This window comes from Borostomias antarcticus, assembly GCF_949987555.1.
Source record: "Borostomias antarcticus genome assembly, chromosome: 24".
NCBI classification, from domain to species: Eukaryota; Metazoa; Chordata; class Actinopteri; order Stomiiformes; family Stomiidae; genus Borostomias; species Borostomias antarcticus.
The window spans coordinates 1,811,887-1,824,386 of NC_140257.1; the positions used below are offsets into that span (position 1 = coordinate 1,811,887).

General features: G+C 53.5%; 1 protein-coding gene across 1 annotated transcript in view; it reads left to right on the forward strand.

Annotated features, from left to right (window-relative positions):
* tnk2b (tyrosine kinase, non-receptor, 2b) overlaps positions 1-11,987 on the forward strand; it is a gene marked incomplete at its 5' end in the record, with an annotated part of 58,903 nt that extends 46,916 nt beyond the window's left edge. Inside the window, 7 exon segments of the mRNA XM_084457877.1 lie at positions 166-173; positions 1,778-2,214; positions 2,975-3,817; positions 3,819-4,292; positions 10,152-10,247; positions 10,327-10,463; positions 11,531-11,987. Coding sequence (XP_084314003.1) covers positions 166-173; positions 1,778-2,214; positions 2,975-3,817; positions 3,819-4,292; positions 10,152-10,247; positions 10,327-10,463; positions 11,531-11,537 — 2,002 coding nt within the window. The 3' untranslated portion in view covers positions 11,538-11,987.
* Between the last annotated feature and the right edge of the window lie 513 nt (positions 11,988-12,500).

Sequence of the window (12,500 nt, forward strand, 5' to 3'; positions counted from 1 at the left end):
GTGTGTAGTGTGTAGTGCATAGTGTGCATAATGTGTATTGTGTGAAGTGTGTGTAGTGTGCGTAGTGTGTTGTGTGTGTAGTGTGTGTAGTGTGTGTACCGTGCATAGTGTGTAGTGTGTGTAGTGTGCAAAGTGTGTAGTGTCTGTAATGTGTATCATGTGTAGTGTGTGTAGTGTATAGTCTGTATAGTGTAGTGTGTGTAGTCTGTAATGTATAGTGTGTATGGTGTAGTGTGTAGTGTATAATGTGTAGTGTGTAGTCTGTATAGTGTGTAGTGTGTGTAGTGTATAGTGTGTATGGTGTAGTGTGTAGTGTATAATGTGTAGTGTGTAGTCTGTAGTGTGTTGTGTGTAGTGTGTAGTGTGGGTAGTGTGTAGTGTGCAGTGTGTAGTGTGTAGTGTGTAGTGTGTAGTGTGTAGTGTGTAGTGTGTAGTGTATAGTGTATAGTGTGTAGTGTGTGTAGTGTATAGTGTGTAGTGTATAGTGTGTAGTGTATAGTGTGTAGTGTGTGTAGTGTGTAGTGTATAGTGTGTGTAGTGTATAGTGTGTAGTGTGTAGTGTGTAGTGTGTGTAGTGTATAGTGTGTAGTGTGTGTAGTGTGTAGTGTGTGTAGTGTGTAGTATGTAGTGTATAGTGTGTAGTGTGTGTAGTGTATAGTGTGTAGTGTGTGTAGTGTGTAGTGTGTAGTGTATAGTGTATAGTGTATAGTGTGTATAGTGTGTATAGTGTGTAGTGTGTAGTGTGTAGTGTGTATAGTGTGTAGTGTGTAGTGTGTAGTGTATAGTGTGTAGTGTGTATAGTGTGTAGTGTGTATAGTGTGTAGTGTGTATAGTGTGTAGTGTGTAGTGTGTAGTGTGTATAGTGTGTAGTGTGTAGTGTATAGTGTGTGTAGTGTATAGTGTGTAGTGTGTAGTGTGTAGTGTGTAGTGTGTAGTGTATAGTGTGTAGTGTGTATAGTGTGTATAGTGTGTAGTGTGTAGTGTGTATAGTGTGTAGTGTGTAGTGTGTAGTGTATAGTGGGTGTAGTGTATAGTGTGTAGTGTGTAGTGTTTAGTGTGTAGTGTATAGTGTATAGTGTGTAGTGTGTATAGTGTGTAGTGTGTATAGTGTATAGTGTGTAGTATGTAGTGTGTAGTGTGTAGTGTATAGTGTGTAGTGTATAGTGTATAGTGTATAGTGTGTAGTGTATAGTGTGTAGTGTATAGTGTGTAGTGTGTGTAGTGTGTAGTGTATAGTGTGTAGTGTATAGTGTGAAGTGTGTGTAGTGTGTAGTGTGTAGTGTATAGTGTGTAGTGTGTAGTGTGTAGTGTATAGTGTGTAGTGTGTAGTGTGTGTAGTGTGTAGTGTATAGTGTATAGTGTGTAGTGTGTAGTGTATAGTGTTTAGTGTGTAGTGTGTAGTGTGTAGTGTATAGTGTGTAGTGTATAGTGTGTAGTATGTAGTGTGTAGTGTATAGTGTGTAGTGTATAGTGTATAGTGTGTAGTGTATAGTGTGAAGTCTGTAGTGTGTAGTGTGTAGTGTGTGTGTGGACTGCGCTGCAGAGCCCTCTGACTGGACGAGCCCCGGGACTCACGCTCTCTCCAAAGAACAAACACTGCTCCGCTACTACAGAGAGGAGCTAGTAGTTAACAACTTGAATTAATGCTAGGGTGTGTGTGTGTGTGTGTGCGTATGTGTGTGTGTGTGTGTGTGCGTGTGTGTGTGTGTGTGTGTGTGTGTGCGTGTGTGTGTGTGTGCGTGTGTGTGTGCGTGTGTGTGTGTGTGTGTGTGTCCAGAGCCATGCTATGACCCTGTAGCAGATGAAGAAGACCCGCCCTCCTCTGGCCTCAAGAGGCTGTCACTACGGAAACCAGGATCCATCAAAGGCCTGAAGCTGAGGCCCGCTGCCTGGGTCTCCGCCTCCAGACAGGGGGGCCGGCCTCCCGGCTCAGGCCACACCCCCAACAGCGAGGTGGCGCTCATAGACTTTGGGGAGGAGAATCTTCCGCCTCAGGCCACGCCCTCTCCCTCCCCCGTGGTGGAGATCCAGCTGCCCTCATTGGCTAAGATGGCGTTGGAGGCGGAATCGATTCTGGACACGACGCCCCCCCAGAGCCCGTCGCAGGCGCTGCCCCGCCCCTTACACCCCACGCCCGTGGTGGACTGGGACGCCCGGCCGCTGCCCCCGCCCCCTACCTATGATGATGTGGCGCAGGATGAGGAGGACATGGAGGTAGGGCGCCGCCACAGGAACCCTCCCCCTGCACACACCTGAGCTGAGCCCCGCCCTGCTCGCTAGCGCTACTCACACTTCACAGAACAAAATATCTGGGCCGAACACGATAGAGTTAACATTCAAACCATCGCATATAGGGTTCATCATATTTATCACATTCATCACGTTTCTATCAGTTATACAATTGGACTTTTGAAATGATGCCCCAACAATAAGCAACAAGAGCATATAAAAAAGAAAAGCGAAAAATATTTCCCATCTGAGATTGGAACGCGTTCTTCCTCCAACCCGCCCTCACATTCCGTCAGCTGTAGATTCAGAGCGATTCTCGCCTTTGTAGACGATTTCACTCTCATTCTGGTAAAGTGTCGACACTGTGGGCAGCGACATGTTGCTTGGGAAGTCTAAGTGGTAGCTAAAGGCAGGATCCTGGCTGGCTCGCCAATTATGTTGGTAATTTCTGATTTCTGATACAAAACTCCACAGGAGACCCAAGTCGTTCAGCCTTTATGAGTATTTATTACTGTAACACACTCAATACAGCTTCACAATTCTGATGTGGATGGATGGATGATGGATGGATGGATGGATGGATGGATGGATGGATGATGGATGGATGGATGGATGGATGGATGGATGGATGGATGATGGATGGATGGATGGATGGATGGATGGATGGATGGATGGATGGATGGATGATGGATGGATGTGGATGGATGGATGGATAATGAAATGTTTTTTTCTATGTCCATACCAGGTGAGCTCTATCAACAGTGTGGAGCGGCCAGGGGGAGGCGGCGAGCTCGGTAGCCCAGCAGAGGGCCTCTCTGCTCGGCAGCGGGAGGAGCAGGAGGCCCCTGGAGGAGCCGGCAGACCAGGTCTGGAGGAGCGGGAGGAGCAGGAGGCCCCTGGAGGAGCAGGCAGACCAGGTCTGGAGGACAACCTGTTCCTGCCCTGCCCCCCTCAGGCGCCCTCCTCCTTCTCCCAGTCCGCAGAGATCTTCCAGGAGCTCCAGCAGGAGTGCATGAGGAGGCTGCATGTTCCCCCGGCCCCAACCCCGGCCTCCCTTCAGCCCCAGGACCCCCACCGCCGGATCGTCCTCTCTGCCTCCGATGACAAACCCCAGATCCCCCCCCGCGTCCCCATCCCGCCCCGGCCTGCCAAGCGGGGCGACTACACCCCCGTCCGCTGGTCAGGTGACCTCTCCTCCCCGACCCCTGCCCCCCCCCTCCCCCTCTCCTCCTCCCCGGCCCCTGCCACCCCCCTCCCCCTCTCCTCCTCCTCCGGCGGAGATGAGCCCCGGGGCCGGCCGCCCCAGGTCCCCCCCCGGGACCCCCTCTCCCGGCCAGGCTCCCGCTCCCCCAGCCCCCTGGGCCCGGGCCTGGCGCTGGGATCCCCCCCGCAGAGGGGCCTCACGGTCAGCCCCGCCGCCCCACCTCCCTCCTCCACCCCCCACCCCTCCTACCTCTCCACCTCCCCGGGGAAGCCCATGCCCACCACGCACAGCTTCGCCCCGGACCCCAAGTACGCCGCGCCCAAGGTGATCCAGGCCCCGGCCCCGGGGGGCACGCCGGCCAGGGGGGGGGGGCACGCCGGCCAGGGGGGGGCCCTGCATCCTGCCCATCGTGAGGGATGGGCGCAAGGTCAGCAACACCCACTACTACCTCCTCCCGGAGAGGCCGCCGTACCTGGACCGCTACGCGCGCTTCTTCCGCCAGGCGGAGGGCCCGGCCGGGCGCGGCGGGGAGGGGAGGAGGCCGGCCAACACGGCCACCGTCAGGCCCATGGTGGTGAGCCTGCCCCAGGGGAGCAACCACGCCCAGGGGCAGGGGCAGGGCGGCCACGCCCAGGCGGGGCAGAGGCCGGGGCCGGCCGGGGAGCTGAAGGCCAACTTCTCCTCCAACAACAACAGCAGCCTGAGTGGAGGAGGCGGCGGGTGCATGGGGGTCCAGCCCAGTGTGCAGGCCTCTCTCAGCCCGGCCAGGGTGAGCGCAGACGGGCTGGCAGCCCTGGCGCTGGCCCCCTCCAGCAGGACCGAGGGGCCAGGAACCACCACTGCCCACAGGGTTCAAATGGTGAGTCATGGATAGATTTTATTAGAGGCTTTTATTTTTTTTCGGTTGTTGATCACAATTTTCTTTGTTGGTTTTCGGTGCTTCCTTTGCAGTCATTGGCCAGCAGGGGGCGTCATAGGGCAGTTGCTGGCTCTGACCTGATTGTGTGTGTATGTGTGTGTGTTAACTATTGACTATGGGACTCTCCTGTCACCCCCGCGACTCCATTCATCAGCCCAAGACCTCCACCCCCCCCCCCCCCACACCCCCGCAACACAGCCATCCTGGAGAAAGGTGGAAATAGGCTGTTCAAAGGACAGAAAAAGGGACAGCAAATCAGCTGGACCAGACTCCGTCTTTCTCTCTCCATTCTGAGGTTCTGTGCTGATCAGCTGTCTCCGGTGTTCAGTGACATCGTCAACACCTCCCTAGAGACATGTCATGTTCCAGCCTGGCTCAAGACCTCCACCATCATCCCCGTCCCCAAGAAAGCAAGGGTCACCGGACTATTGACCCGTCGCCCTGACCTCCGTAGTATTGAAGGCTTTTGAGCGCCTTGTTCTGCTCCACCTCAGATTTACCACGGACCCAGTCCTGGACCCCTGCAGTTCACCTAATGTACAGAGCCAACAGGTCTGTGGACGTTGCAGTAAACATGGCCGTCCATTTCATCCTCCAGTACTTGAACTCCGCAGGCGCCTACGCCAGGATCCTGTTGTTGGACTTCAGCTCCGCCTTCAACACCATCCTCCCCGGCTGGCTGGAGGACAAGCTCTCCCAGGTGCATGTGCCTGACTCCACCTGGATCACCGACTTCTTGTCTGACAGGAAGCGGTCTTCCTGTACTGACAGCTGCACCTCCAGGTACCAGTCGGTCAAACTCCTTAAATGTGCGGACGACACCACCCTCATTGGGCTCATCCCCAAGGGAGATGGGAGGGAGATCCAGGTGGGAGATTGACCATCCCTGGAGAAACCTGGAGCTCCAGGTTACCTGCAGCTCAATGCTCTTAGGACAGAGTGAAGATGGTTGTGGACTTCAGGAAGAACCCAGCCCCAGCCCCCCCAACCCGCCTTCATCACCCTGGTGACTCCCCAGTCCACTCCCTGGGCACCATCATCTCCTGGGACCTCAAGTGGAGCTGAACATCAGCTCCCTCACCAAGAAACACAGCAGAAGATGTACTTCCTGAGGCAGCTGAGGATGCTGACCCTGCCAAAGGCAATGATGGTACTCTTCTACACCTCCATCATCCAATCCATCCTCACCTCCTCCATCACCACCTGGTTCTCTGCTGCCACAGCCAAAGACAAGGCCAGACTGCAGCGCATCATCCGCTCTGCAACCTGCCAACCCTCCAGGGCCCTGAAGAGGAAAGACAGATCGTGGCCAATCCCTTCCACCCTGGAACTCTCTTTGAACCACCCCTCCAGCAGTAGGCTGCAGTCCATCAGGACCACAACCCCTCACCACAATAGCAGCTTCTTCCCGACTGCTACCAGCCTCATCAACAAGGCCCATGTCCCCCTCTGACTCTCTCCCCTCTGACTCTCCTCTCTGACTCTCCCCTCTGACTCTCTCCCCCCTGACTCTCCCCTCTGACTCTCTCTCCCCTCTGACTCTCTCCCCTCTGACTCTCTCCCCTCTGACTCTCTCTCCCTCTGACTCTCTCTCCCCTCTGACTCTCTCCCCTCTGACTCTCTCCCCTCTGACTCTCTCCCCTCTGACTCTCTCCCCTCTGACTCTCTCTCCTCTGACTCTCCCCTCTGACTCTCTCCCCTCTGACTCTCTCCTCTCTGACTCTCTCCCCTCTGACTCTCCCCTCTGACTCTCTCTCCTCTGACTCTCTCCTCTCTGACTCTCTCTCCCCTCTGACTCTCTCCCCTCTGACTCTCTCCCCTCTGACTCTCTTCCCTCTGACTCTCTCTCCTCTCTGACTCTCTCTCCTCTGACTCTCCCCCCTCTGACTCTCTCCCCTCTGACTCTCTCTCCTCTGACTCTCTCCCCTCTGACTCTCTCCCCTCTGACTCTCTTCCCTCTGACTCTCCCCCCTCTGACTCTCTCCTCTGACTCTCTCCCCTCTGACTCTCTCCCCTCTGACTCTCTCCCCTCTGACTCTCTCCCCTCTGACTCTCTCTCCTCTCTGACTCTCTTCCCTCTGACTCTCTCCCCTCTGACTCTCTCTCCTCTGACTCTCTCCCCTCTGACTCTCTCCCCTCTGACTCTCTCTCCCCTCTGTCTCTCTCTCCTCTGACTCTCTCCTCTGACTCTCTCTCCTCTGACTCTCTCCCTCTGACTCTCTCCCCTCTGACTCTCCCCTCTGACTCTCTCCTCTGACTCTCTCTCCCCTCTGACTCTCTCTCCCCTCTGACTCTCTCTCCTCTGACTCTCTCCCCTCTGACTCTCTCTCCCCTGACTCTCTCTCCCCTCTGACTCTCTCCCCTCTGACTCTCTCCCCTCTGACTCTCTCCTCTGACTCTCTCTCCCCTCTGACTCTCTCCCCTCTGACTCTCTTCCCTCTGACTCTCTCCTCTGACTCTCTCTCCTCTGACTCTCTCCCCTCTGACTCTCTCTCCTCTGACTCTCTCCCTCTGACTCTCCTCTCTGACTCTCTCCCCTCTGACTCTCTCCCATCTGACTCTCTCTCTCCTCTGACTCTCTCTCTCCCCTCTGACTCTCTCTCCTCTGACTCTCTCCCCTCTGACTCTCTCCCCTCTGACTCTCTCTCCCCTCTGTCTCTCTCTCCTCTGACTCTCTCCTCTGACTCTCTCTCCTCTGACTCTCTCCCTCTGACTCTCTCCCCTCTGACTCTCCCCTCTGACTCTCTCCTCTGACTCTCTCTCTCCTCTGACTCTCTCCCCTCTGACTCTCTCCCCTCTGACTCTCTCTCCTCTCTGACTCTCCCCTCACTCTCTCCCCTCTGACTCTCTCTCCTCTCTGACTCTCTCCCCTCTGACTTTCTCTCCTCTGACTCTCTCCCCTCTGACTCTCTCCCTCTGACTCTCTCCCCTCTGACTCTCTCCCCTCTGACTCTCTCCCCTCTGACTCTCTCTCCTCTCTGACTCTCTCCCCTCTGACTCTCTCCCCTCTGACTCTCTCCCCTCTGACTCTCTCCTCTGACTCTCTCCCCTCTGACTCTCTCTCCTCTGACTCTCTCTCCTCTCTGACTCTCTCTCCTCTGACTCTCTCTCCTCTGACTCTCTCCCCTCTGACTCTCTCCCCTCTGACTCTCTCCCCTCTGACTCTCTCCCCTCTCTGACTCTCTTCCCTCTCTGACTCTCTCTCCTCTCTGACTCTCTCCCCTCTGACTCTCTCCCCTCTGACTCTCTCCCCTCTGACTCTCTCTCCTCTGACTCTCTCCCCTCTCTGACTCTCTTCCCTCTGACTCTCTCTCCTCTGACTCTCTCTCCTCTGACTCTCTCCCCTCTGACTCTCTCCCCCTCTGACTCTCTCCCCTCTGACTCTCTCCTCTGACTCTCTCTCCTCTGACTCTCTCTCCCCTGACTCTCTCTCTCCTCTGACTCTCTCTCCTCTGACTCTCTCTCCTCTGACTCTCTCCCCTCTGACTCTCTCTCTCCTCTGACTCTCTCTCCTCTGACTCTCTCCTCTGACTCTCTCTCCCCTGACTCTCTCTCTCCTCTGACTCTCTCTCCTCTGACTCTCTCTCTCCTCTGACTCTCTCTCCTCTGACTCTCTGTCCTCTGACTCTCTCTCCCCTCTGACTCTCTCCCCTCTGACTCTCCCCTCTGACTCTCTCCCCTCTGACTCTCTCCCCTCTGACTCTCTCCCCTCTGACTCTCTCCCCTCTGACTCTCTCTCCTCTGACTCTCTCTCTCCTCTGACTCTCTCTCCTCTCTGACTCTCTCCCCTCTGACTCTCCCCTCTGACTCTCTCTCCTCTGACTCTCTCTCCTCTCTGACTCTCTCTCCTCTGACTCTCTCTCCTCTGACTCTCTCCCCTCTGACTCTCTCTCCTCTGACTCTCTCTCCTCTGACTCTCTCTCCTCTGACTCTCTCTCCTCTGACTCTCTCCCCTCTGACTCTCCCCTCTGCCTCTCTCTCCTCTGACTCTCCCCTCTGACTCTCTCTCCTCTCTGACTCTCTCCCCCTCTGACTCTCCCCCTCTGACTCTCCCCTCTTACGCTGGACTCACACGTATGCGTCTCAGGCTTCAACTTTGACACTTCTCGTTCACTTTGAATGGAGCAGCATCATGCGTTGCCGAACGGAATTGTTGTTGCGTTGTGGTTCAGTTGTTTCGCGTTGCTCGCGTAGCTTGTGTTGATAGTTGAGAAAACTTCAACTTTTTGAAGCGTTACCGCAGCCGCTAGCCAATGGGTTTCATTCATGAGCCGCTGATGTCACAGGCTGTTCATGCATCTCATCCGCCGCCATTACTCAACTGTTGTAATTTTGTCTGTACGATGGGTACTATGTCACTTATAAAAAAAATTCAGGCGAGAAAGTACCTATGTAGATTCTCGAAATATAGTCAGTTTATCAAAATACCCCCCTCTTCACTTGTTTTGATAGATCGCTGGTTGTTGCTAGCTACATGACAGGCTATACGGCTTGCTTGCTAGCTAGCTAACGTTCATCAATGTTTCTTTATATTGCACATAAGGGGTAACATTATATTTAGATTGCAAATACTAGCTGATTCTCACGTTTCAATGATGTTGCAGCCAGAGGAAAATCCAGCAGAACCTGCTGCTCTACTCGCTAGCCACCATCATTTGAGTGCCACCACACAGCTGGCATTAACCATTCGATAATACCTAACGCTAGCTAGCTCAAGTTAGCCGAATGGCTGTTAGCTGTGTCCAAACCTAGCTTTTACCAGAAACAACAATGATGCACCTTAAGCAGTTGTTGCAGTTAACTTTCTAAATAGTTTTGGGTCAGTGACATTAGGCTACTGATATGCTAGTCGTGTAGTTTTGTATTTGTCATATCGTTGATATTGTCCTCCATGGTTTTCCAAAAAAGACGTTTTAGACAATGTGATTGGTTGTTGTTGCGAGCGTCAGGCCCATCGTCAAGCGTTGAAGCAAAGCCTAGCAACGCATACGTGTGAGTCCAGGGTTACTCTCTACGCACTTGACCTTGGATTGTATTGTGGATCACTACTACACACTCCTGTACCGTACAAAGCACATATATTGTATAAAAACACATTGCACCTACATAAACACATTGCATGTGTGTATATATACACACACACACACACACACACACACACACACACACACACACACACACACACACACACACACACACTGTCCTGTCCTGTCCTTGCACCCTGTCTATTGGGGTCTATTAATTAGTGATGTGCACCAGCAGTCCAGAACAAACTCCTAGTATGTGTGAAAAACTGACCTAGACAAAATACATGTGATTGTGATGGTGATTGTCATATGATTGTGAATGTGATTGTGATTTTTATTGTGATTGTGATGTGATGTGATTGTGATTGTGATTGTGATTGTGATGTGATTGTGATTGTGATTGTGATTGTGATGTGATTGTGATTGTGATTGTGATTGTGATTGTGATGTGATTGTGATTGTGATTGTGATGTGATGTGATGTGATGTGATTGTGATGTGATGGTGATGTGATTGTGATGTGATGTGATTGTGATTGTGATTGTGATTGTGATGTGATGTGATTGTGAATGTGATTGTGATTGTGATGTGATGTGATGTGATTGTGAATGTGATTGTGATGTGATTGTGATTGTGATGTGATGTGATTGTGATGTGATTGTGATTGTGATTGTGATTGTGATGTGATGTGATTGTGAATGTGATTGTGATTGTGATTGTGATGTGATGTGATTGTGAATGTGATTGTGATGTGATTGTGATGCTGGCTCCAGGTGCAGGAGGCGGTCCACGGGGTGACCATGGAGGAATGCCAGGCAGCGCTGCAGAACCACAGCTGGAACGTGCAGAAAGCCGTGCACCACCTCAAGGTGAGGGGCTGTGAACGCACTGGGGGCTGATGTTCCTTGTGTGCACACAAATACCTGACCCCCCCCCCCCGCCCCCCAGGTGGAGCAGCTGTTCTGTCTGGGTCTGAGGCCCAGGTCGGACTGTCTGAAGATCCTGGAGATGTTCGACTGGAACCTGGAGGTGGCCAGCACCCAGCTGCTCCACTCCTACGGCTCCACTGCTCCAGTCACACACAGGTACAGCATCGGCCGCTCCTATAGGCTGGTCCAGTCACACACAGGTACAGCATCGGTCGCTCCTATAGGCTGGTCCAGTCAGACACAGGTACAGCATCGGCCGCTCCTATAGGCTGGTCCAGTCAGACACAGGTACAGCATCGGCCGCTCCTATAGGCTGCTCCAGTCAGACACAGGTACAGCATCGGCCGCTCCTATAGGCTGGTCCAGTCAGACACAGGTACAGCATCGCCCGCTCCTATAGGCTGGTCCAGTCACACACAGGTACAGCATCGCCCGCTCCTATAGGCTGGTCCAGTCACACACAGGTACAGCATCGGCCGCTCCTATAGGCTGCTCCAGTCACACACAGGTACAGCATCGGTCTCTCCTATAGGCTGGTCCAGTCACACACAGGTACAGCATCGGTCTCTCCTATAGGCTGGTCCAGTCACACACAGGTACAGCATCGGTCTCTCCTATAGGCTGGTCCAGTCACACACAGGTACAGCATCGGTCTCTCCTATAGGCTGGTCCAGTCACACACAGGTACAGCATCGGTCTCTCCTATAGGCTGGTCCAGTCACACACAGGTACAGCATCGGTCTCTCCTATAGGCTGGTCCAGTCACACACAGGTACAGCATCGGTCTCTCTCCCCTTTTGGTCTACAAACACTAGGAGCAGACCTACACAGGGCAGTGAGACAGGTAGACACACTGGGCCCCTCCCCTCCCACAGGGCAGTGAGACAGGTAGACACACTGGGCCCCTCCCCTCCCACAGGGCAGTGAGACAGGTAGACACACTGGGCCCCTCCCCTCCCACAGGGCAGTGAGACAGGTAGACACACTGGGCCCCTCCCCTCCCACAGGGCAGTGAGACAGGTAGACACACTGGGCCCCTCCCCTCCCACAGGGCAGTGAGACAGGTAGACACACTGGGCCCCTCCCCTCCCACAGGGGACAGACGTTTGTTTCTGGACATCAGCTCTGTCCCTGATCACACACGTCACTTGGTCAACTCTCAGGCTGTTTCCTCCGTCTCCGTAGAAACGATCACTGACAGAGACCCTTTCTTCTGACGGCAGGCGGTGACGGGCGTCGCCGGGGGCGACGGTTGGGCGCCGTCTGCTGAGGAGAAGCTTTCTTGATCGGGGAAGAGGGAGGGACTCGGCTCCGCCCCTCCTGCTCGTGACTCACCGGAGACATCCAATCAGAAGACAGGGACACGAGCGTGGACGCCACTGCGCCGCAACGCCGGGGACAGAGGAAGTGGGCGGGGAGCCGTGCCTGGTGACCGTCGCCATGCTGCCTGTCTGTCTGTCTCTCCTGTAGGGAACACAGAGACAGTCTGTCTGTCTCTCCTGTAGGGAACACAGAGACGGTCTGTCTGTCTCTCCTGTAGGGACCACAGAGACTGAGCACAGTCTTCTGACTGACCTCCACGCTAGCAGGAAGTCACCTGGTAACTAGTACCTCACTGCTAGTTTAGAAGGTTTAAGTGTGTCTGGTAACTAGTACCTATACCTGCTTGTCTACCTAGAAACCAACACGTATGAGCTGCCAGGTTAGCTGCTAGACCACGTAGTTACTAGTACACAGTTCCTGTTATTCTTGTTTAGTGTACTAACCTACCCTCTAGTCAACCTGGTAACCATGAGCACTGCCACAATACACTCCTGACCAAGTAGACACCTAGACTGGTGAGTTCTCCCCTCCTAATCGTAGTTAGCGTTGTCTTAGCTGAATCAAGTAACAGCAGTGAAAGCACAAGACGGTCAGGGTTAATGATATAGTTATTCAGTCTGCAATGCTCTGGTATCTATCTACAAAAGATCTCCCGGTCATGATGTCTGTCTGTCAAAGCCTTCATCTTCCTGCTCTGTGTGTACTGTATGTCCTGTTATGTAAGGGTGCTATGCTAGTTCTGGCCTGTTCTGTAAGGGTGCTATGCTAGTTCTGGCCTGTTCTGAACTCATCCCATGGTGCACCACTGCCTCCCTCTCTCCGGAGGTAGAGAGAATGGACAGATGAGTGTTTAAGAGAAAGAAGTTGTGC